Source organism: Gossypium arboreum, chromosome 1 (genome assembly GCF_025698485.1).
Source record: "Gossypium arboreum isolate Shixiya-1 chromosome 1, ASM2569848v2, whole genome shotgun sequence".
Lineage (NCBI taxonomy): Eukaryota > Viridiplantae > Streptophyta > Magnoliopsida > Malvales > Malvaceae > Gossypium > Gossypium arboreum.
The window spans coordinates 116233645-116257939 of NC_069070.1; the positions used below are offsets into that span (position 1 = coordinate 116233645).

The window sequence follows — 24295 nt, forward strand, 5'->3', positions numbered from 1 at the left end:
CACATCATCAACATTTTTTATTAGAGGTAAACCATCAACTAGACTCTTTTCAGACATGAGTCTTAAATTATCAAAATTTAAGTGCCCATATCTGTGATGCCACAACCAATTTTCATCAAATGATTCTACCTTCCATGGAAGCCTATCATCAGTTGCGAAATTATAAGGAAAAATCTTATTTTTTTTCCATCGGAACACTAGCTAACAGGTGCTTTTTCGATTTATCCTTAAAAATGCAGCAATTGAATTCTTCAAAGACAAGTGAATACCCATCCACCATAAATTACCCAACACTTAGCAAATTAGAATTTAAATCTGGAACATACAAAACATTATGAATGCAATTAAGACCTAGGGAATTCAACTGCACAGTACCTTTTCCCTTTGCTATACGAACAATTCCATCACCAAGCGTAATTCGGCTAGTTATTGACTTATCTAAGTTGCTGAAGAGACTTAATTCACTTTTCATATGATTGCTACAACCACTATCTATGTACCAAACTTCAAGAGAACACTCCTTAGCACTGAAGCATGCAACGAACAGGCTCTCTGTCTTTTCTTCTTCACTATCTTTATGAGCCAAGTTAGCCTGTTTCTCTTTAAGCTTGCAAAACCTCTCAATATGCCCGTACCTTCTACAATAGTAGCATTGTTTTGGACTACTATTTTATCTTTTATCACCATCTCTATAACTTTGGTTCTATCCATTGAATCGGCCACCAGCCCTACCTCTTCTTCTCCCACGAGATGAATTTCCTCCACGCCAGTCATTGAAGTTTGTTTCGCTGGTGCCCTTTCCACCACGAAAGTATTGCGCCCTACTATAAAAGGCATTCTCAACAGACGCATTACCATACCTTTCCATCCTATCGTCATGAGAATAAAGAGAGCCTTGCAACTCATCAACAGTTAACACACTCAAATCTTTTGACTCTTCTATAGCTGCAACTATATGATCATATTTCATAGGTAAACTCCTAAGAATTTTCTCAACTACCCTTTGCTCACTTAAATCCTCACCATATTTTCGAATTTGATTCACAACATCAATTACTTTTGACACATAATCATCCAGAACATTATCATATTCCATAATAAAATTATCAAACTTCCTACGCAGAGTTTGAAGTTTAACAGTAATCACCTTTGCAGTACCTTGATATGTTGTTCGCAGCGTGTCCTATGCTTCTTTTGAATGCGTCACTGCTTGGCGAGGAAAAATTGATTCATCCACAGCTTGTTGGATGAAAAACAAAGTTTTAGCATCTCTCTTTCTGAATCTTTGAGAGTCTAAGCTGCAACCTCCTCTTCACCATATCTATTTTCCACCAAGTCCAATAGGTCTTGGGACAAAAACAAAGTCTTCATCTTAGTGCTCCAAACTCCATAGTTGCTGCCTTGAAAAATTGGAACCAACGGCTGTGAAAGGTTCACTCCATTCCAATTGCTTGCCATCATAAGCTTGAACATAGGCCTCAAGTAGCTCGGATACCAGATGTCAAGAAAAAGCTGCTGAATATAAAAGTAAAAACAGAACAAAGGACTTAAATTTAAACAAAAGGAATTCAAAAAATTAGAAACGGTGAAGTGTGTTCTTTATTCCATGAAGAGTACTATAAATACTCAAATAGCTAACAACTAAATCTCCTAAATAAAAGGAACACTATTGGCACTAAACAAAGACTAGGTTTGTTTGAAACAGACTTTGACTGACTCAACTACTAACTTATTCAATCAGTAAATAGTAACAAATAATTTCTACATTAACCTTTAACATCACCTAGGTTTCTTGCATGCTTCAGAGAATTTAGGTTTTGGAAGAAAATTGTAGGTAAGTCTCCATTAAATTCATTCCCAGAGAGATCAACAATTTGCAATGATGAAAAGGATGGTCTAATATTTTCGAAAATGTTTAAGAGACCATGAAACCTGTTGAATCGTAGGATTAAAATTTGCAGAGCTGGAAGTGCACCCAACCAACGGGGAAAGGTATCATTTAACTTGTTATTTGCCAAATTTAAAAACTTTAAAAAGGTACAATTGATCAAGGATCGTGGCAATGGCCCTTCCAATTGGTTGTCATTAAGGGCAAGATTTATCAAACCATTGTAATCAGCACAAAAATCAGGGATTTTTCCTTTAAAGTTATTCTTTTGTAGGTTTATGATTCTGGGACCATAACTCGAACTTCCAAGACATTTCGGAATTATTCCACCTATGTAATTTCTAGATAAATCAAGAATTTGAGGGAAAGTCAAATTACAAATAGAATGAGGGATTTCTCCTGTCAAATTGTTATTTGAAATCCAGAATTCTTCCAATGAAGGTGGTAGTGGAACTAGAAGAGGACCCTGGAGTAGGTTAGAACGAAGATCCAAGATATGAAGATTCTCCCCTGGAAATTGCTCTAAACTCATCAGTAAATTGTGGGAAAGATTTAAATAGAACAATTGTTCCCAACCTTCTGATTCCCACTTGAAAATTGAACCCTTAATTGCATTATTAGAAAGATCAAGATAACGCAAGCTTTTAGCTGATCTCAAGATATTCGAAAATTGTTGTACATTGCAAGAAGAGAAGTATAAAGTCTCGAGCTTTTGAAAAGTGGAGTTAACACCATCGTCACTACTGAATGATAGCAACTTGTTATTTGAAAGCTCAAGCATTGTAAGATTCTTCAGCTTTGAAAGCACATCTAACTTGATGGCACCACTAAAATTATTTGACGAAAGAACGAGTGTTTCAAGGTTCTTCAACTTTAAAAGCATATCTGACTTGATGACACCACTAAAATTATTTGATAAAAGATCAAGTTCGATCAGATTTGCAAGATTGAAGAACGAACTTGGTATTTCACCATGCATGTGATTATATGCCAAATAAACCTCTTGAACTGAATTAGGCTTTTGAATCTTGTCAATTGGACCAGTGAGACTGTTATTACTAAGGTCTAAATATTTTAAAGATGGCAAAGTAAAAGGCCAAGATGGAATTCCTCCGGTTAACAAGTTATCATTTAGAAATAACTCATCCAAATTTTGAAGCCCTGTTACATGAGTTAGGAGGGGACCTTCTAGTCTGTTGCATGATAAGCCTAAATGAGTAACTTGTTTAAGGCCGAACAGAGTTGAGGGAAGCTGACCTTTGAATTCATTGAGGGATAAATCTAGAAAGGTGATTTTTGTGAGGTTTCCAGTGGACGCAGGAATTGACCCTCCAAAGTGATTATTGTAAAGTTTAAAGTACTTGAGGGTACTGCTCCAATTGGACTTAGGGAGATAACCTGTTAAAGAGTTCCAACTTAGATCAACATGCTCAATGTACGTTAGCTAGAATATTTCACTAGGGAATTCCCCCTTTAAATCACAAAACTCGAGACGCAAACGCTTTAGAGACGAAGGCAAGTTCTTGAAGGAAGTAGGCACAACATCAAACATATTTACACTGTTAAGAAAAAGATCTTCTAATTTAGATAAGTTGAGTGTAAGCATGAGCAAACTATGGCTATCAAATTTCAAATGATTATTTTGAAAAAGATCAAGTGAAATCAGTTTTGCTGGAAAAGAAATATCTGATGGAACTGAAACAGAGAAAGAAGAATCAGAAAAATCAAGATGTATCAAACTTACTAACTTACTAAACCCGGACGGAATCGAAGAACCATTGAAATCATTGGAAGCAAGGTTGAGTCATTTGAGTCCTTGAAGGCGGAAAATGCTAGTGTTTGGAGAAAGAGAGCCAACAAGCAAAGAGCAACTAAGGTCGAGGCCAATCACTTGACCAGTTGCCGTATCACAACTGACTCCTTTCCACGAAAAGCAATTGGTGCATTCTGTTGCGTGGAAGCGTGTGAAAGAGTAAAATTTTTGTACTAAAAAATCACACTAAGTTCAATTCCCAGGAAAGAGAGGTGGATCACGAGGATCACTTAAGTACCAAGTATTTCCTAGCCAGAATATCCCTTTATCGTAATTTAATAGCACAATAAATCACTACAATCACACTCACAAAATATGGAAAAATAAATAGTAAAGAACACCAGAATTTTAACGAGGTTCGGCAAATCTTGCCTACGTCCTCGGGCACTACCAAATATATTTCACTCCAAAATACAAGTGAAACTTTACAAATAGGGAGAGAGAACAATGCCTTAAGTAGAGAATGGCAAATGTGGGATGATTAGAATGAACAATGGTTAGGCCTATTTATAGTTTGGTTCAAGGGCCACCTTGCAAAGTCCCTATACAATTAGGGACCAAAAATTGCTATTATTCCATGCCCAACACTAAATAAATATTTGGTGCCCATAACTTTGACCTTTCCAAGGTATGGGTAGGTATGGGAAAGGTATGGGCAAGGTATGGGCAAGGAATGGGTATATTCTAATAATCTCTACCTTGAAGATTTGATTAGGATAATCTTATCTTCACACAATTCTTTCTGCCTTTGACAACAATACTTGATAATGCCTTCTTCAACTGTTAAACTTGCAGGATATTGATCAAGTTCAAACAATGTTCGAACTTGGTTGTTGTTACTACCTTGGTCATCATATCTGCGGGATTATCTGCAGTCTTGATCTTCTGAAGACAAATTTTCCCCTCTTCAATAATTTCCCGCACAAAATGGAATCGTATGTCGATATGCTTTGTACGTGCATGATAGACTTGATTCATTGCTAAATGAATAACACTTTGACTATCACAATACACGTTAATATGCTCCTGAACCAACCCCAAGGTTTTATCCATACCTTGTAACCAAATAGCCTCCTTTACAGCCTCTATTCAGCCATGTACTCGGCTTCTATGGTTGACAACGCAACTGTAGACTGTAATGTAGACTTCCAACTTATTGGTCCTCCAGCAAGTGTAAACACATAACCGGTGGTTGATCTTCGCTTGTCCAAACCAGCATAGTCAAAATCAACGTACCCAATAACACCTTTACCAAGTGTATTATCCTGCTTGAACAGTAATCCAATATCCACGGTCTTTTGAATATACCGTAGAATCTATTTCACAGCTTGCCAATGTCTTTTTCCAGGATTATACATATACCTGCTCACTATACTAACTGTCTGTGAAATGTCGGGTCTTGTACACACCATTGCATACATCAAGCTACCCACTGCATTAGAATACGGAACTTGCAACATGTATTCTCGTTCAGTATTCGTCGAAGGAGATAGTTGTGAAGAAAGCTTGAAATGAGAAGCCAACGGGGTACTTACAGGTTTTGTCTACTCGTTGATGCCAAATTGCTGTAGTACCTTCTTCAAATACTGCTTCTGAGATAAGCTAACTCTATCATGAGCTCTATCTCTCCATATTTCCATGCCGGGAATGTTTTTAGCTTCTCCTAGATCTTTCATCTCAAACTCGAGATTGAGTTGAGTCTTCAATCTTTCAATCTCAACTTTGCTCTTAGATGCTATTAGCATATCATCAACATATAAGAGCAATTATATGAAAGTTCCTTCTTGTAGCTTCTGAAAATACACGCAATGAAATTTACTTCTTGTGTACCTTTGCCCTTTCATGAACTGATCAAATCGCTTGTACCACTGCCTCGGAGATTGCTTTAATCCATAAAGCTACTTTGTCAGTTTTCAAACCCAATTTTCTTTTCCAACAACCTTGAATCCATCTGGCTGAGTCATATAGATTTCCTCTTCCAAATCACCGTGTAAAAACGTGGTCTTCACATCAAGCTGAACTAGTTTAAGATCATATTGAGCAACCAATGTTAGCAAAATCCGAATAGACGAATGCTTCACAACTGGAGAAAACAATTCATTGTAGTCTATTTCTTCTTTCTAAGTGTAACCCTTTGCTACCAATTTAGCCTTGTATCAAATTTTATTTTTATCAGGAAATCCTTCCTTCTTTGCATATACCCATTTGCATCCAATTGCCTTCTTTCCCTTGGGTAGTGTCACCAACTCCCAGGTCCTATTTTTATGAAAAGACTGCATTTCTTCATTCATTGCTTGCTTCCACTTTACACCATCAGGGTTACTTATTGCTTCTGTGTAAGTAGAAGGAACATCATCATTTGCAATTGGAAGTGCATAGGCCACTATATCATCAAAGCGATAGGCTTACGAATCTCTCTTCTTGGCCTCCTATATGCAATTGAATCTTGTTGATGTAGAGGTTCTTGGGTAGGAACCTCTTCATCATTTGTCCCTTCAATATTAGCTGGATCATTGTTAACCTTTTCAAGCTCCACCTGCTGCAAAATACTACTAGTTTTGTCTTTCTTTTATGAATCCTTGTACTTTAACATGGTTGATTCATCAAAAGTCACATCTCTACTGAAAACAATCTTCCTTGTATCAGGACACCAGAGACGGTATCCTTTTACTCCATCAGTTATACCCAAGAATAATGCTTTCTTTGCTCTTAGGTCTAACTTAGATTCTTTTACATGATAATATCCAGTGGAACCAAATACATGTAAATAGTCATAATCAGTAGCAGATTTACCAGTCCACATCTCTATAGAAGTTTTTCCATTTATTGCAGCTGATGGCAAATGGTTAATTAGATGGCACGCATATATAATTGCTTCAGCCCAAAATTCCTTGCCCAATCCAGCATTGGACAACATACATCGAACTTTCTCCAGTATAGTTCGATTCATGCGTTCTGCCACCCCATTCTATTGTGGTGTATCCCGAACAGTGAAGTGTCGCACAATACCCTCATCTTGACATACTTGTAGAAATGGATCATTTTTGTACTAAGTGTCATTATCTGATCGAAGTCGTTTGACCTTTCGACCAGTCTGAGTTTCCACCATCTTTTTCCATTTCAGAAATGCATCCAAAAATTTATTTTTTCTTTTCATTAGATACACCCATACTTTTCTTGAATAATCATCAACAAAAGTAATAAAATAGTGCATACCTTCCAAAGAAGCCACTTTGGTAGGTCCCCGCACATCACTGTGAACGTAGTCCAGAATTCCTTTCGTATTGTGAATTGCTGGACCAAATTTTACCCTCTTCTGCTTGCCCAGAACACAATGTTCACAGAATTCCATTTTGCAAGAATTTGCATATTTCAACAAGCCTTGCTTCGCCAATGTCTGCAAAGCTTTTTCACCAGCATGTCCCAATCGCATATGCCATAATCTGGTAACCTCTGAATCTACATCTTTTGTAGAAACTGTTGATGTTGATCCAATAACTGTACTTCCATTTAAAAAGTACAAGTTATTTCTTCTTGTGCCTTTCATCACCGTCAATTGCCCAGCTACTACTTTTAGTAATCCATCTCTCAAAGTGATTGTGAGCCCTTTAGATTCTAGGGCCCCTAATGAGATGAGATTTTTCTTCAGGCTAGGTACGTAGTGAACATCTGTCAAGATTTAGATTGAGCCGTCGCGATTCTTCAATTGGACTGTACCCACTCCCATTGTCTTACAAGCACTATCATTGCCTATAAGAACAATTCCACCTTCTAGCTCTTTAAGACTAGAAAACCAGTCCTTATTAGGACACATATGGTAAGTACATCCTGAATCCAAAATCCACTCATCCGTTTGACATGCCATTGCCATGCCAACCAAGCTAAAGTCTGACTCCTCATCATGCTCTGCTACACATGCATTAGAAATAGCCTTGCCCTTTTGTAACTTAGGACAATTCTTTTCCAATGCCCTTTTCACGCAAAAGCACATTCATCTTTGGCGGGTCTCCTTTGGACTTTCCCTTCTACAGATTTGTCATTGTCTGAACGCCTTTTATTGTTAAGACTTCGCAGTTGTATCTCGTGATTTTTTATCTTTCTTTCGAGTCTCGAGATCTATACAACGCACTCTGATCGCATCAAATGTGATCGTGTCCTTCCCATGAAGCAATGTGGTGGTAAGATGATCATATTCATCAGGAAGGGAATTCAACAACAATAATACCTTGTCTTCATCTTCAAATTTCTCATCCAAATTTAGCAAGTCTGCTAAAATTTTATTGAATGAGTTCACATGGTCATTCATCGACATACCGGGTGCATACGTGAATCGATAAAGTTTCTTTTTCATATAAAGCCTATTTTCAAGACTTTTCGTTAGAAACTTTTCTTCCAAGATATCCCATAACTTCTTCACGATGTCTCCCTCATGACAGAGTACTTACGCTCTTTGGCCAAACATAGGCGGATTGTACCACATGCCTGTCTATTGATCTTGGCCCACCTTGTCATCCATCTTGTCGGGTTTTTCTTCAAGGGCTATATCTAGCTCTTGCGACATAAGACATCCAGATCTCACATTGCCACATACCAAAATTATTGGTACCGTCAAATTTCTCTACTTCAAATTTTGCATTTGTCACGATGAGTCCTTCATCGATGACGATGCTCTGCCATTTTCTCCTCAATCCCAACTCATCGATCGTGAATGATCTTGATATCGTAAATAGTGCCTTATACGTGAATAGTGCTGTATACGTGAATAGTGCCGTAAATGGTCGTATTCCCCAAGTACGAATCTGGCTCTGATACCAATTGTTGCGCGGAAGCGTGTGAAAGAGTAAAATTATTGTACTAAAAAATCACACTAAGTTCAATTCCCAAGAAAGAGAGGTGGATCACGAGGATCACTTAAGTACCAAGTCTTTCCTAGCCAGAATATCCCTTTATCGTAATTTAATAGCACAATAAATCACTACAATCACACTCACAAAATATGGAAAAATAAATAGTAAAGAACACCAGAATTTTAACGAGGTTCGGCAAATCTTGCCTACGTCCTCGGGCACTACCAAATATATTTCACTCCAAAATACAAGTGAAACTTTACAAATAGGGAGAGAGAATAATGCCTTAAGTAGAGAATGGCAAATGTGGGATGATTAGAATGAGCAATGGTTAGGCCTATTTATAGTTGAGGTTCAAGGGCCACCTTGCAAAGTCCCTATACAATTAGGGACCAAAAATTGCTATTATTCCATGCCCAATACTAAATAAATATTTGGTGCCCATAACTTTGACCTTTCCAAGGTATGAGTAGGTATGGGCAAGGTATGGGCAATGAATGGGTATATTCTAATACTTTCATTCCAGGAACTTGTTTTGGGATAACAAGAGGAAGCATCACCAGAATAATCAATGGACATGGTGTTCTTGAATTGGAGCAAGGCTGAGGCGTCTTCTGGTAGACATAAAGGAGTTGGCTTAAGAGAAGAGATAGACAAACCAAGACAACAACCGACAACGGAAAGAAAGAACAGCACTAAGAGAAGACTACGGATTTGACACAACCATATAACATTTCCCATTTTAAAAATATTTGAAGCAAGTGATGGGAGGAGACAAAGTTTTAAGGAAATGAACTTGGAAATGTGCTATGGGTTTAAGGCTTAAGGTATGAATGTGGAAGAATGGGGGGCGAACATTTATATCATTTCAAGTCCACTATAACTCTTTTAAAATTCTTTAAATTCCTAACGTGGAACTTGCAAGCTGAGATTTTTTATCTTAATTGGATCTTTAGAATCGATTAAATCTTTTCTAAATCTCTTAAAATTTCATTTATTTCTATTTGAAATTTTTTTATATATTTTAAAAATCAATTGTTACTTGATTAGGGTTGGTCATTTATGTTTGCTTTTGCTTTTGTGAAGTCTCATGGTAATTACCTCAGTGCGTTGATCTTTCAAATGATATGCTTTAGCTTTTGTACGTAAACTTAATAAAAAAAATAATGAAAGGACATCAATTAGGTCCCAATACTTGAAGCTATTTAATTTACCATCTCAACCTTTATTTTTCTAATATTTTAGTGATGATGAACATATGAATTTTAATTTCTTGAGCATATATGATAAGAAAGATGAATAATTAAAGTAATTTTATCTAAATAATAATAAGTTAATATTGAGAGTAAAACCAAAATCTTGAGCAATTGCTTTCTTTTTTGTTAAAAAATATTTTCTTTTTGCATTAAGAAACTTATTGCATCTTGGCTTTAACCTTGCAATCTGAGAATTGTTTCTTTAAAAAATTATTTTGAGAGTAAGAGATATATGTAACTTTAAAGATCATTTCAAACAATATTAAATAAAAGAGCAATTGCAGTAGTCATTGGTCTTTGTTCCTATCACACCTTCACAACGTTGTTGAAATTTCTAAGTAATCTATATATTATAATTATGGGTAAATTATATTATACTAAATTTAATTATTTGACATCTAATTATGAAAATTTATAAAATGTCACTCAAGTATCAGTAAATTTTTTAATTAATCAATTATAAAAGGTTACAAAATAATCACTCAATTATTCAATTTTATATTTTTTCATCATCAACAGATTAACAGTAATAACCTTTAACATTAACATAATAATAATTTTAATCTTTAATATTTATATATTGTATCAATTTAATCTTTTAGGAGTAAAAGTGAATTTTATAAAAATAAAGGAACTAGGTACCAAAAGTCCATTACAACGGCAAAGAAAGATGCCAAAGCATGCTACAAGAATAAAAGAACAAAAAACTGATGCAACATCAAAACAAAACAACACAATCAACACCAATCCTGAAACATGGAAAATCGTATCTCCCCAACTTTATCAAGAGCATCCACCATGAAACTTCAAAAGTGTTTTACAAGTTGAAAAACTGACCGAATCAAAACTTTACGTCAAAAAGAAGGCCTTATGCCAAACTTTGCCATACTAACAGCAATGCCATGTCCATACAATCTAAAACCGTTCAGTCTCTATATTGCTCTAGTAACATCTCTCACACTTTCGTATCGAATGAACCCAAACCTATGCCCCCTCTTTCCCTTATTTAACGGAATAAAAGCATCAATGACCTTACCATGGAATTGGAAAATATGCCATAAACCTTTCCAGTGGATTTTCAGTGGTAAAATATTGATAAAAATGGTTTAACAATGACTCATCTGATGGCCGTTTTTACGTGGTTGTGTAGTGGTGGTTTATCTCACCGTCAAGCATTCATCTTCTTCTGTGGTTCACAAATTGATTTTCTCTTGAACCAAATAGATTATTACGTATTGACCAAAAATCTTTTTTCCAGTTTAAATAAAATGACCAAAAGGGAAAAGAAAAACCAAGTTATAAAATTATCATCAGAAAAGAATTCACATCAATGACGTATTATAAAAGTACCCATTGTTTTCAAAATTTTCATATTATATAATTGGTATTTTACAGATTTCTTTTACACTCTCCTCTAAAAAGTTTTTAAAAATTATTAACTAAATTTAATTTAAAATATATAAAAATGAAAACACCCAAAAATTAAGATAATTTTATTTTTTTTATTTTTAAAATTAACCTTCAATATTATAAAAAAATGCAAAAGAAATGAACACAATATATAGGTATTAAGGGTTAAATTTATTTTAAAATAAAGATAAAATTAAAATAATTTATAAATGTTGAGGCTAAAATTACTATTTTACCAATTTTAAAAGCTATCACATTAACTTGTTGATGATAAAAAATAAAATTGAATAATTAAATAATATTTTTATTTTTATAATTAAATGAAAAAATTAGTAATAATTAGGTCATTACTATTGAAATTTACCCTATAAGGGACCACAGACAAATAGTGAATAGTAGTGGAGAGCAGACTATTGACTTGAAATGGTCTTGGTCAACCACTTCCAACCAACAAAGTAAGTCTTCGTCAACCCTATCCACGTAATGAGCGGTCATAATTATTAAAATACAATAGAACTAACTAGTAAGCTGTCATTAATTATTATTAATCTTTTTCTTTTCTGTCTTTAGCATGAACTTTGTCTTTGGTGCATCCTTCATAATTAAGAAAAATACAATACCACTAGTATTATATAAATATTATTTCTTTTAATTTTTCTCGTTATAATATTATTTATTTTAATTTCCCTATATTTGACAATATTTTAATGTTGCATTTTGGCTAATCACATGAAACTAAAAGACAAGGGGACTTAAATTTCAAAATATATGTGTCGACGCCAACTTGAGGGCGAAGCCAAATTCCTTTAAACAGAGGAAGGTGCAGGTGGATCTGTATGTCTTCCAATTTGTCATCAAAGGCCAACTCAAGAGCCAAAGTTGAATAACAAGCCAAGAAAGAGCAAGCTATCCTCTAACAACACCTTAATCATAACTTTAAACCACTGCGTTGAAAATGAACCCAAAAGGTAAGAACATAGGCTTCGACCCAAATCTTACAGAAGCAGTTGTGCATTTTCTCTCCAATTCACCTCACGTTCAACTATGACAAATAGAACGGAAAAAATAAGTCTAAATTACTATATATGTATTATCAATTAAAAAGTAAATTTGCTCCAAGTTTAAGCAAAAACATATTTGAATCTCACCTATGCAATTTGGATGAAGAGCTAGTTTCTTTTTCTTCCAATCCTGCAGGCCCATCTTGTAAAATTCCTCTTCCAGTCTCTCTCAACCATTCTAACCAACCACCATGGTCTTCCAGTTGTGAATACTATGTATCCCGTACTCAACCCCAGCACTACTCCGCAGCCATACCCCATCATTACAAGTTTCCAAATAAACGGTATTGCAGAATCTTCATCTTCCACAAGCTTCGGTGTTGGTGGCTTTGGTTCCTCCTCACTACCACATTTCTTTGATAGCGGGAAGCCGCATAAACCCAAGTTTCCAGCATAGGAATCAATATCAAAAGTATTGAATTGATGTCCAACCGGAATTGGTCCGAAAAAATTGTTTTGCGACAAGTTTAGCACTTCCAGAAATGTCAGTTTCGTTAAATCGGAAGGAATTCTACCACCAAGGTTGTTAGATGACAGATCTAATGATTCGAGTGCTGCCATATTTGCCAATGACGGTGGTAGGGTATCGTTTAATCTGTTGTGTGAGAGGTTGAGCACTAAAAGAGCATGAAGTTCGCCGAGTGCCTCAGGGATTCGTCCACTGAATCGATTGTTTGAAAAATCTATGAGTGTGAAATTAGTTAATGATTTGTCCAGATCTAACTCTATCTCCAACCTTTTCATGGTTACTTTCACATATTTTTTATAGTTTTCGGGACTGTCATAACGATCTCGAGGACTAGGAAAACAAGATACACCTACTCTACCACATTTACTCATTTGTTGTGGTTGTGAAGCTGCAACTAATTTCAAACGTCTAAAACTTTGGAAGAATTTTTTCGGAAAGGGGACAGTGAACTCATTTTTAGAGAGATCAAGGATTTGCAAGCTTAAAAAGCTAGATGTAGCCATGGGATAGTCTAGGCGACCATAAAATCTATTAGAGCGTAAGATAAGAACTTGCAGGACTGGAAGTACACTGAGCCGATAGGGAAAGAGATCGTACAAGGTGTTGTTTGCTAGGTTCAAAAAACGTAGCCCGGTACAATTAACAAAGGACCGTGGCAATAACCCTTCTAATTTGTTGTCATTAAGAGCAAGAGTTCTTAAACTACTTAATTCAACACAAAAATCAGGGATTTTGCCACTCAAGTTATTCTTTTGTAGGTTTAAGATACTGATCCCCCGACTAAAATTTCCAAGACATGATGGAATAATTCCACCAAAGTAATTCTTAGACAAATCAAGAATATCAAGTGAAGTCAAATTACAAATTGAAGGAGGTATTTCTCCTGTCAATTGGTTATCTGAAATCAGGAATTTTTGCAATGAAGGTGGCGGAGCTGGAAGAGGACCTTGGAGTAGGTTGGAACGAAGATCTAGGGTAAGAACACTCTTCCCTGGAAGTTGCTCTAAACTCGTCAATGAATTGTTGGAAAGACTTAAATCAATCAATTGTTCCCAACCTTCCGATTCCCATTTGAAAATTGAACCCTGAATTTTGTTATTGGAAAGATCAAGACTTCTCAAGCTTTTCGCAGATCGCAAGAAACTCGGGAATTGCCTTAACTTGTTATTGGAAAGATTAACTTCAGTGAGATTCTTCAACTTTGATGGAACATCTAAGTTGATAACACCACTAAAATTATTTGTCGAAAGATCGAGCGTTTCAAGACTCTCTAGCTTTGAAAGCATATCTGATCTAATGACTCCACTCAAGTTGTTTGATGAAAGATCAAGTTGGTTAAGCCTTGAAAGACCAAATAGAGAACTTGGTATTTCACCATGGATGTCATTATCCGCTAAATAAACCCTTTGAATTGAATTAGGCCTTTGAATTTGATTGATTGGACCTGTGAGACTATTATTACTGAGGTCTAAGTATTCTAAAGATGGCAAAGTAAAAAGCCAAGATGGAACTCCTCCTGTGAGTAAGTTATCAGTTAAACTGAAGTCCTTCAATTTCTGAAATCCTGTTACATGAGTTGGAAGAGGACCTTCTAGCCTATTGGCTGATAAGTCTAAATAAGTAAGTTGTGTGAGGTTGAACATCGATGGGGGAAGTTGACCACTAAAATTACAATCAGAGAAATCCAAAGTAGTAAGTTTGTTAAGGTTTCCAAAGACATCTGGAATTTTTCCCTCTAATTTGTTATAAGAAAAACCAAGATAGGTGATTTTTGTGAGGTTTCCAAGTGAAGAAGGAATTGACCCTCTCAAATAATTACTGGAAAGGTCAAAGAATTTGAGGGGACTACTCCAATTGGACTTAGGGAGATAACCTGTTAAAGAATTCCATCTTAGATCAACATACTCTAGGTACCCAAGCTGGAATATTTCACTGGGGATATCCCCCTGTAAATCACAAAACTCGAGACTCAAACGCTTTAAAGACGAACGCAAGTTCATGGAGGTAGGCACAACATCAGACATATTTACCCAGCCAAGTAAAAGATTTTCTAATTTAGATAAGTTGCGCGTAAGCATGTCAAAACCGTGACTGTCAAATTTCAATTGATCATTTCCAGAAAGATCAAGTGAAATCAATTTTGATGGCAAAGATATATCTGATGGGACTGAACCACTGAGTAAAGAACCAGAAAGATTAAGATGTGTTAGACTTACTAACTGATTAAACCCAGACGGAATCGAAGAAGCACTGAAATTGTTCAAAGAGAGGTCAAGTCGTTTAAGTCCTCGAAGGCGAAAAAGGGTGGTGTTTGGAGAAAGGGAGCCAACAAGGTTAGAGCAACTAAGGTCGAGGCTAATCACCTGACCGGTTGCCTTATCACAAGTGACTCCCTCCCATGAGCAACAGTTAGTGCTTTCATTCCAGGAGTTTGTTTTGGGATAACAGTAGGAAGAAATAGCAGAATCATCCACGGACATAGTGTTCTTGAATTGGAGCAAGGCTGAAGTGTCTTCTGGTAGACCTGAAGGAGTTGGATTACGTGATGAGGAAGACAAACTCAGAGAACAATCAACTACGGAAAGAAAGAACAGCACAAAGAGGAGACTACGGATTTGACACAAACATATAAACTTTCCCATTTTTAGAACCTAATAAGGAAGAAGCTATGAAAGGAGGCAATGTTTTAAGGAAAACGGAATTGGAAATTTGCTATAAGTTGAGGGTTGTAGGCTTTAGAGGTGCTATGCGAAAGTTGATTCATTGGCCTATATTTATATTCTCTAATTTCATGTGGACTGTTATAGTCTTTCCCGAGTCTTTAAAAAAAACTTATTTTATTTATTCAGAAAAAACCTTATTTCAATTATAGAATATCATTTTGTCTTTTATGTTTTATTTTACTCTTTTAATTATGCGTTAACATGATATGGTTTCTCTATTTTAATTTGATTGTATATTCCCTATTAGATTTTTTAAATGTAAATGTTGCAAAGTGATAATTTATAAAATGATGAAACCAGATTGCTTACCTACGAACTCATTCAAATCTACTAGTTCATCCGCAATTATGAGCTCATTCAAAGTTGCAAGTTCATCAAGACGCAAATTTAATCAAAGATGTGAGCTCGTCAAAGATGCAAATTCAACCTAAGTTACAAACTGTTAAAGGTTTTGGTGAACTGCAAGATAAAGTGTGAATAAGGTTCACATGTGCTAAAATTCATTTTTTTTTGTTTAGTCCGTCTGTTAAATTACTTTTTTTGTCTTTTTTAAGTTTTATTTTACTCTATTTTAATTTGATTTTATCATATTTCTTAAATGTCAATGTCAGTAAGTGTAGTGAGTTTATTGATTCATTTGGCAATTAATATATGTCCTATATATACACTGAATTAAGAGGAAATGGCAGTGCCCGTCCTAAAGAGGATGGCTAGTGTGAACAAGTGTGCTATCATATAATTTCTCCTTTCACTGTGAGACAAATAACTTTAAGTCATTTCAGAAAACATGGAAGAAATATATTAATTTACTAATTTCATGGTTTTTGTTCTCAGCTACTGTAATTTCTAAGCATTCACACTAAATTGGAAAACAAAAAAATAATAATAATAATAAAATAAAGAGAAAGGTGTGGAAGACAATTATGCATGATTGATGAAAATAAAAGTAGTATTGGAGAGCAGTATATTGACTTGATTTGGTCTTGGTCAACCATGTCCAGAGGATAAAAACTAATTCATTTAAAAGAATGGTTACTGTTTTTTATGTTATTGCCCGCTTAGCAGACTATGGAAAGAGTAATGTGATCTTGGGCTAATGTGAAAGTAACTTCAAATTAAAAGACTATAAACATAATTCCGTATTTATTAATATCTGCACCAAATCAATATAACATATATAAAAATAAAATATTTTTTCATTTAAATATATTCATATGTACGTAGTTGAAATATATTTATATTTATAAATATTATACATAAAAATATTTAAACAAAACAATAAATTCAAAATGGTATACTAAACACGTTGTCCTAGGAAAAAAAAATACATCTAATTATTGTTTGCCCTGTAGAATAAAATAAAGTAAACAAAACTTGAAAACAATTGTCTAACTTCTTGCGAAATGTTAAAATCCCACACCATGAAAGCTGAAAAATCAAAGCAAACTATCAGTAAGAACACCGGTTATCAGAACATGCATTTTATGGAGAGAAGCTGCTATGGATGTATAATGATAAACCATAATATATACATATTTTTTATCCCATGCTTGGCATATTTATGGATGATTTTTCCTTGGTTTCATTGAATTCGATGCTCCTAATCTTTTAAATTCATGTTTTTATACTTAGGTGAGTATAGGAAGGTGAAAGAGCAAGAAACGGGCCAAAAATAGATAAAATGGGCCTAATTCAGTGTTTCACACGACCTAGGCATTTCCACACGTCCGCATGAGGCACACGGGCAGGACACACAATCGTGTGTCATGGCCGTGTCAACTAGAAACCAACTCAGAATTACACACGGCTTAAGCACCTTCACACGGGCGTGGCATACAGTCGTGTCCCTGTTAAACCTAGGTCTAATTCTATTCGGAAAAGGCTAATTTTGAGCTATTTTAGGCATTCCAAAATCTATATAAACACCCTAGAAGAGGATTAAAGGGGACACGCAGAGTAGAAGGCAGAAAATACCTAAGGACAGCCATCGGAATCAGCTCAGAAGCAGGATCTACTTCAAGACTGAATATCTCCATTTAATTTCCTAGAAGTTCTTTGGGTTTCTTTATGTTTTGTTGTTTTCCCAATTTTGAGATGTTTTCCATTATTATGAACTAAACTCCCTAAATACCTAAGGGAGATGAAACCTAAGACGGATCTTATTACTGTTTGAATTATATGATAAATACTTGTTCTTATTCTTAATTGTGAGTTTAACCTTTGCTTTAATATTCCAGAATATTAATTCAGGTTTTTGATGTGCTTATTCAGTGGAGGAACAATCCCTGTTTAAGAATAGATCATCCATAATTAAGCGGAGTTGCATGCAATCCTAGAGATAGGACGACATAAATCTGCCGGATTAGAGTCAAATCTAATAAGGGAATCCATAGATCAAGTTAATGCGACAATAGGGGTTTTAATTAGAAAGAGATTCCGATTAATCAACCTAGAGTCAGTTATTTTAAGTCTCGAGAGAGATATTAACATAAATCAGGGATTTCTACAGATTAAGTCGAGTGAATAAATCATCTAATTTAGAGATAATAAGTGAAGTCTAGGTGGATTCTTCCTTGGGTATTGTCTTCTTCATTGGTTTTACGAAAGTATTTTCCAATTTTAATCTCTGTCGTAGTCTTAGTTAATTAGATAATTAGTCTTAGTTTAAAACATCCCTTAATTATTAGGCTAGATAATAAAAAGATAATAATTACTAGTATTTTTAGTCCTTGTGGATACGATATTTCCAGTCTCACCATAACTATACTACTGTTCGATAGGTGCTCTTGCCTTAGTCAAATTTTTAGTTAGTTTAGCGACCATCACAGAAGATACTTCATCTTTTCTCGGACTCATTCCTGATGGATGAAAATAAAAATAATCAATTTGAGATTTACCTTATTATTCATTTAGCATGTTTATTTCTATGAAATACAATAACTCACATATAAAGATGGATTTGCAGGACTACTTTCTTTTCTTCCCAAACCGGCTTGATACTTTGTTTCGCAAGTCTCTCTCAATCATTCTTACAAACCACCACGGTCTTCATGTCGTTAGTACAATATATGCCATGCTAATTCCTAATAGCATTCCACATCCAAACCCCATCATTGCAACTTTCCAAATAAAAGCTATTTCGTTTCCATCATCTTCCTCATCTTGCAGTTGTGACATATCTGAGTAGTTTACTCGTTAAATTTTTTAGAAATATTATTAAAAAAATTTCAAATGTATCAAATTAATATTTTAGTTATAGTTTAGGGGATAAATTGGTTATGAACCTTTTAAATTAACGTGCTACATCACCATCTTAACGAAAGTTAAGAGATGGGCCTGGCGACAAAAATGTAACATTTTGATAACTTTAATGACAAATGATAAATATATAATTTTTAAAAATATATAAATTTTAAAAGTTGAGTGAATCAAATGTAATTTTAATTAAAAGTTAGAGTGTACTCAGAGATTTAAATTGGTGGCTTAAAATCTCTTTGGAGTCCTCAATTTGAGTTAAAAGAGAAACGGTGAAAAATTAGAGTTCAAAAACAATAAGAGGCTTAAAAGGAAATTGATCCTAAATAATATTTAAAAAATCCAAACAAATTAAAGATACTTAATAGCTAACATCAAAATATTAACTTCTTCTTCTTCCAAAATCTCTTATAAATGTTGTCAGCAGTTGAAAGATTTAGTTGCTTTGATTCTATGTATATTTTTGAATGATGTTTTAAGTTCAGAAACTTATATTTGGAACTTTTATAGAAATTAAAGTTGAAACTTATAGTTGATGCTTTAAAATTGTAAATAATTTCTTGGTTTCTAAGAAGTTCTCAAGTAAAAATGGCGTCCCCGATCATAGTTTTTGTGCTCAACATACCGCAATCTAAGCCTAGGCTTATGGGTGATGTTTAGGTACCATGGAGAGGTGAGAGATGTTTTTATCCCAGCGAAAAGAATAAGGAAGGAAATTTGGATTTGTGAGATTCAGCAACATGATGGATGCAAAAAGGGCGATAAGTAGACTGAATAGATTTGTGATTATGGGAAAAAAGGATAATGGTGGATGTTGCAAAATCTAAATGAAGAAGGCAGAGTTGGAAGAAGAAGAGTCGAAGTGATGTTGGTACTGTTATGGGAATGAAAGGAAGAATTGAAAGAAAGGAATATGAGAAATCAGGATTTTCAGGTGGATTGGAAAGAGGAGGAAGCTCTTCGACAAGTCAGTTTGCTTCAAAGAGGTTAGATTTTGTAGATGACAAAATAGAGAAACTTTGTGTTGTAGTTCAGAGATATGTAGATGAAGAACAATTATAGAAACTATAATGTTGCATGGTGGGAGAAACAACAACCTGCTGTGACATTAAGGATTTGCAAGAGAGAGTTATAAAGGGGGTCTAGGGGAGATCACTGTAAAAAGAATTCATGGCAGATTTTTCTTGATTGAAATTCCAGATGAGGAATTGTATGGGATATTGAGTCAGAAAAACTGTGTAGCACCCCAAACCCGGCCCAGACGTTAAGCCCGAATCCGACGTGCCACATTGAAGTCAAAAACCCATGTTCCCTTTTCAGTGTTTTAAAAGCCGACTTTTGTCAAACTAACCAAGTGAATGGAAGCTGGGCACCAGGTAGGTATCCATAATAGAGGAGGTGAGCCATGAAGGCTGCTTAAGTACCAAGCTCTCCGATTGGATCCAATCCTAGACATGCCCACATCCATTGCCACACTTGGTTATAACAAGTTGAAATTTCTTTGAATGATTATCTTTGGTAAATCGAATATTCGTGACGTCGTGTTATTAAAAAAAAGTGTCGTTTTGAAATCACGCCCTAAGTCTAGCCCATTTGAATTAGTATCCATCAATTTAAAGTTGTTTAAAATAATATAATCCCAGAAAATCAAAGAAGAAAATAAAGTTAAAATGGCCTTTTTACAACCCAAAAATTAAATAGTAATTAAAAATAACTTAAGAAAACCAGTCTCTTTTTCAAACCCAAAAGTATTCACCGTGGCCACTCTGAATCCCCTCCGGCTCCAAGTCACCCACATCAAGGCTCACCTGCAAGGTTAAAGAAGGGGTGAGTTTGGGAAACTCAGTGTGTAAAGAAAACCCATTCAAAGCCCAAGTCAGCTCAAGCCTATTGGGCCTAAGCCCATTCAGTAATAAGTGATCTTGGGCGAGCCCTTTCAGATTATAATAAAGCGGGCCTTAGCCCTTATTCAGATAACAATATGGCCCATAGGCCCATTTCAAAATACATGCAACATCAATAACATATGCAAGCCCATTTGGGAGACTACTCAACCCACCAACCACTACACTCCACCGTACCACCATACACTCCATGTGGGAATAGCTCAACCCACCCATTAACACTCCACGATTCTTGCCTTTGTTGCTCGATTAACGATAAATTGAGGCAAAACCTCCAATCGTGGACAAGCCACTTTCAGTACTTCCTCCGTCAATATCCCATCCCATGCATCGATAATAACAACATGGCTTGCGATAAATAACAATAGTCAAACATGCATTTAGGTCAATTTAACCCTAGGGGTATTTGGTAATTTATCTCCTAAGGGTAAAACGTAAATTTTCCACTTTTAAAGGTATTTCAGTAATTTATCTATTTTAGGGTTTTTCATGCATATTCCTACCTTTCACGTACTAACGAGAATCACTACCGAGGGTTCTTACCGAATTGGGCTGTTGGCCCATCATTCCGATTTTGGCCCATTAAGCCCAAAAATATCGAGGGCACAGAAATCATGCACTTTGCAGTCCAAACATCGATTTACCTCACGAGCATTCGCACACTCGCAAATCTACAAAATACCGATTTTCGGCATTTCGCCTTTTTGGCTTTTGCCGATCTAGACTAAGAAAGAGGGTGTTAGTTAAACACTGCTTTGCGACGATATCTTGACGAGATCCACACACGAACGCCTACAATTGGATTACTAACACGTTAATCTAACTATTCAAATACGAACTACGATTAACCCCTTACAATATTCGCCAACCACACCTACAGATCTTAGTAAGCTTATAAGAAATCAATAAGCAACTCATTAACAATTTTTTGTCAATGTTTACCACATAATCATAATTTCACTGCAAGCTGTCTTCCTGAGCAACAGTCACTAAATCATTTATAACTGGAGCTACGAAACTCCAAATTAAGTGCCGTTAATTTTCCCTGAAAATAGACTCATATATCTTCTATCCATAAAATTTTAAGAATTTTTGGTTTAGCCAATCAATACCAGATGTTTCTCAAAGTTTCCCATGTTTCACTGTTTGACTAATCTGACCACTCTTCATTACGACTCAAATTTCTCATTGTACAGAATTCAAAATATGTTCTCGTTTATTTCATTTGAAACTAGACTCATTAAACTTTAATTACATAATTTATTCAGCTTCTAATTCATCTCCCACAATTTATGGTGATTTTCCAAAGTCACGTTACTGCTGCTATCCCAAGCAGATTTATTACCAAATCACTCTTTCACACATAACTTGCATTCATATTATTTAAACATGTATATCACCAATCAAACATCACATATCTATGATTTTTACTTAAGCATAATCTCCATTTCATCATTTTAAAGCACAATATGTTAGCCGATTTTTCCCTTTAGCATCTAAGGCACATGCATGATCATTTGTTTGGCTCAACTTCACCTATCTTCCATTTTTCATCAAAAGAACATGAAACAACAACCATTTCCTTCATTTTAATTCATGACCAAATGCTCACAACACACCCAAAAACCAAAATATATTTCAAGATTTAAGGTAGAATTAAGAAGAACTCATGAACATCAAGATAGAAGCAAACTACCATGAACTTACCTTCAATTTTCTTCCCCAAGTGATCGAACATTCAAGAGCTTTCTCCTCTCCTTTCTCTTCTCTAACTTTAGGCTATGATGAACAAAGATGGACAAAACTTTGTTCTTTTCAGCCTTTTTTTTTAATAAAATTTCCTATTTCATCCATTTAATTCTTTAATTCAAAAGACATGAAATTCCCATATGGAACATTTACCTAAACCATTATCATGAAACATTTACCTAACCCATTATCATAGAATATTTACCTAATCCATTATCATGGAACATTTACCTAACCCATTATCAATTTGTACCATGAATTATGGATATCAAGTGCTCATATTGTCTACAACAACATGATGGCCAGCCACTTCATGTAAAATGGGAGGTTTGACATGCAAATCCTCCTATTTTGCACTCCTATTTATTTGGCCACTACAAATTAGCCTATAGCATTTTCAAACATTTTCACATAGGTCCTATTTCATAATTTCACCCCCTTTTTCTTATGGAAGAAAAATTAACTAAAATTGTCGGGTTCTATCTTAAGCTTGGGCCTTCTAGAGGCCCACAAACATAATTAAACCTATGCCAACATTCACAGAATTCCTGAAAATTGGGGCATTACAACTCTACCCTCCTTAAAGAAATTTCGTCCTCGAAATTTACCTGATCCAAATAGTTGAGGGTATTGTTGACGCATAGTCTCTTCTGATTCCCAAGTAGCTTCTTCCCTTCCATGATTACGCCACAGTACTTTTACCAACGGAACCGACTTCCTTCTTAGAACTTTAACCTCTCCATCTAAAATTTGTATGGGTTCTTCTTCAAAGGTCAAATCAGTCTTTACTTCAATCTCCTCCACTGGCACAACATGTGAGAGATTCGATCGATATCGTCTTAACATAGACACATGAAAAATGTCATGGATTCTGTCTAACTCTGGTGGTAACTCTAACTGATACGCTACTGGCCCTACCCGCTTAAGAACTCGATAAGGCCCTATAAACCGCAGACTCAATTTGCCTTTCTTGCCGAATCTCAAGATCTTCTTCCAAGGTGAAACCTTTAAGAAAACCATATCACTTACTGAGTACTAAATCTCCTTACGCTTCAAATCTGCATACGACTTTTGCCTATCAGATGCTTCTCTTAACCGGTCCCTAATTATTCTAACCTTGTCCTCAGTATCAGCTACCAACTCTGGTCCAAGAACTTGTCGTTCTCCTAGTTCGGTCCAACAACTAGGTGTACGACACCTTTGTCCATACAGTGCTTCATACGGTGCCATCCGAATACTCGCCTTGTAACTGTTATTGTACGCAAATTCTACCAACGGTAAGTAATCCTCCCAACTACCTCGAAAATCAATCACGCTTCCCTTCAACATGTCCTCCAGAATCTGAATAACCCTTTCCGATTGACCATCAGTCTGGGGATGGAAAGCCGTACTAAAATTCAATCGCGTCCCCAACACCTCATGCAACTTTTGCCAAAACCGAGATGTAAATCTGGGATCCCGATCAGAAATAATTGAAACTGGGACTCCATGAAGTCGCACAATCTCCGCCACATACAACTTGGCTAACTTTTGAAGTGAAAAGTCAGTACGAACAAGTATGAAATGGGCCGATTTGGTCAACCTATCCACAATCACTCACACCGAGTCTTTCTTCGATGGTGTCAAGGGCAGCCCACTCACAAAGTCCATGGTTACCCTCTCCCACTTCCAAAATGGTATCTTCACCGGCCGTAATAAATCCGTAAGGTAATTGATGCTCACTTTCACTTGCGGCATGTCGACATTTCCCACGAACTCACACTTCTCGTTTAAGCCCGTGCCACCAAGATGCAGTTCTTCGCAAGTCGTGATACAACTTATTCCCTCCAGGATGCATGGCATAAAGTCCTCCATGAGCTTCCTTCAATATTGACTGTCTCAAGTCAGAATCCTTCGGAACACAAATTCTTCCTCGGAAGC

General features: G+C 35.6%; 3 protein-coding genes and 1 long non-coding RNA gene across 4 annotated transcripts; all 4 read right to left on the minus strand.

Moving 5' to 3' along the window:
- Positions 1-703: 703 nt before the first annotated feature.
- LOC108481090 (uncharacterized) lies at positions 704-1096 on the minus strand. Its single transcript, XM_017784261.1, has one exon. The coding sequence runs from the start codon at positions 1094-1096 to the stop codon at positions 704-706; it is 393 nt and encodes a 130-aa protein (XP_017639750.1).
- A 197-nt stretch (positions 1097-1293) lies between these two features.
- LOC108481091 (receptor-like protein 6) lies at positions 1294-3440 on the minus strand. Its single transcript, XM_017784262.1, has 4 exons — positions 3389-3440; positions 2042-3286; positions 1925-1932; positions 1294-1515 (listed from the first exon to the last, which is right to left on the minus strand). Exons 1-4 carry the CDS (start codon positions 3438-3440, stop codon positions 1294-1296), a joined length of 1527 nt encoding a protein of 508 aa, XP_017639751.1.
- Positions 3441-11853: 8413 nt separating this feature from the next.
- LOC108481092 (receptor-like protein 47) lies at positions 11854-15492 on the minus strand. Its single transcript, XM_017784263.2, has 2 exons — positions 12363-15492; positions 11854-12256 (listed from the first exon to the last, which is right to left on the minus strand). The coding sequence occupies exon 1, from the start codon at positions 15384-15386 to the stop codon at positions 12384-12386; it is 3003 nt and encodes a 1000-aa protein (XP_017639752.1). The 5' UTR covers positions 15387-15492; the 3' UTR covers positions 11854-12256; positions 12363-12383.
- A 4822-nt stretch (positions 15493-20314) lies between these two features.
- On the minus strand, positions 20315-22459 carry LOC128289355 (uncharacterized). Its single transcript, XR_008278969.1, has 2 exons — positions 22334-22459; positions 20315-20530 (listed from the first exon to the last, which is right to left on the minus strand). It is a non-coding gene; the product is annotated as an uncharacterized LOC128289355 (long non-coding RNA).
- Positions 22460-24295: the final 1836 nt, after the last annotated feature.

Excerpts from the sequence above, each read along its gene's own strand:
- LOC108481090 (XM_017784261.1), bottom strand. The coding sequence starts at position 1,096 with ATGGAATATGATAATGTTCTGGATGATTATGTGTCAAAAGTAATTGAT.
- LOC108481091 (XM_017784262.1), bottom strand. The coding sequence starts at position 3,440 with ATGTTTGATGTTGTGCCTACTTCCTTCAAGAACTTGCCTTCGTCTCTA. Across the intron at positions 3,287-3,388 it reads CTTGCCTTCGTCTCTAAAGC|GTTATCTCCCTAAGTCCAAT; the intron begins GTTTGCGTCTCG and ends ACTCTTTAACAG.
- LOC108481092 (XM_017784263.2), bottom strand. The coding sequence starts at position 15,386 with ATGGGAAAGTTTATATGTTTGTGTCAAATCCGTAGTCTCCTCTTTGTG.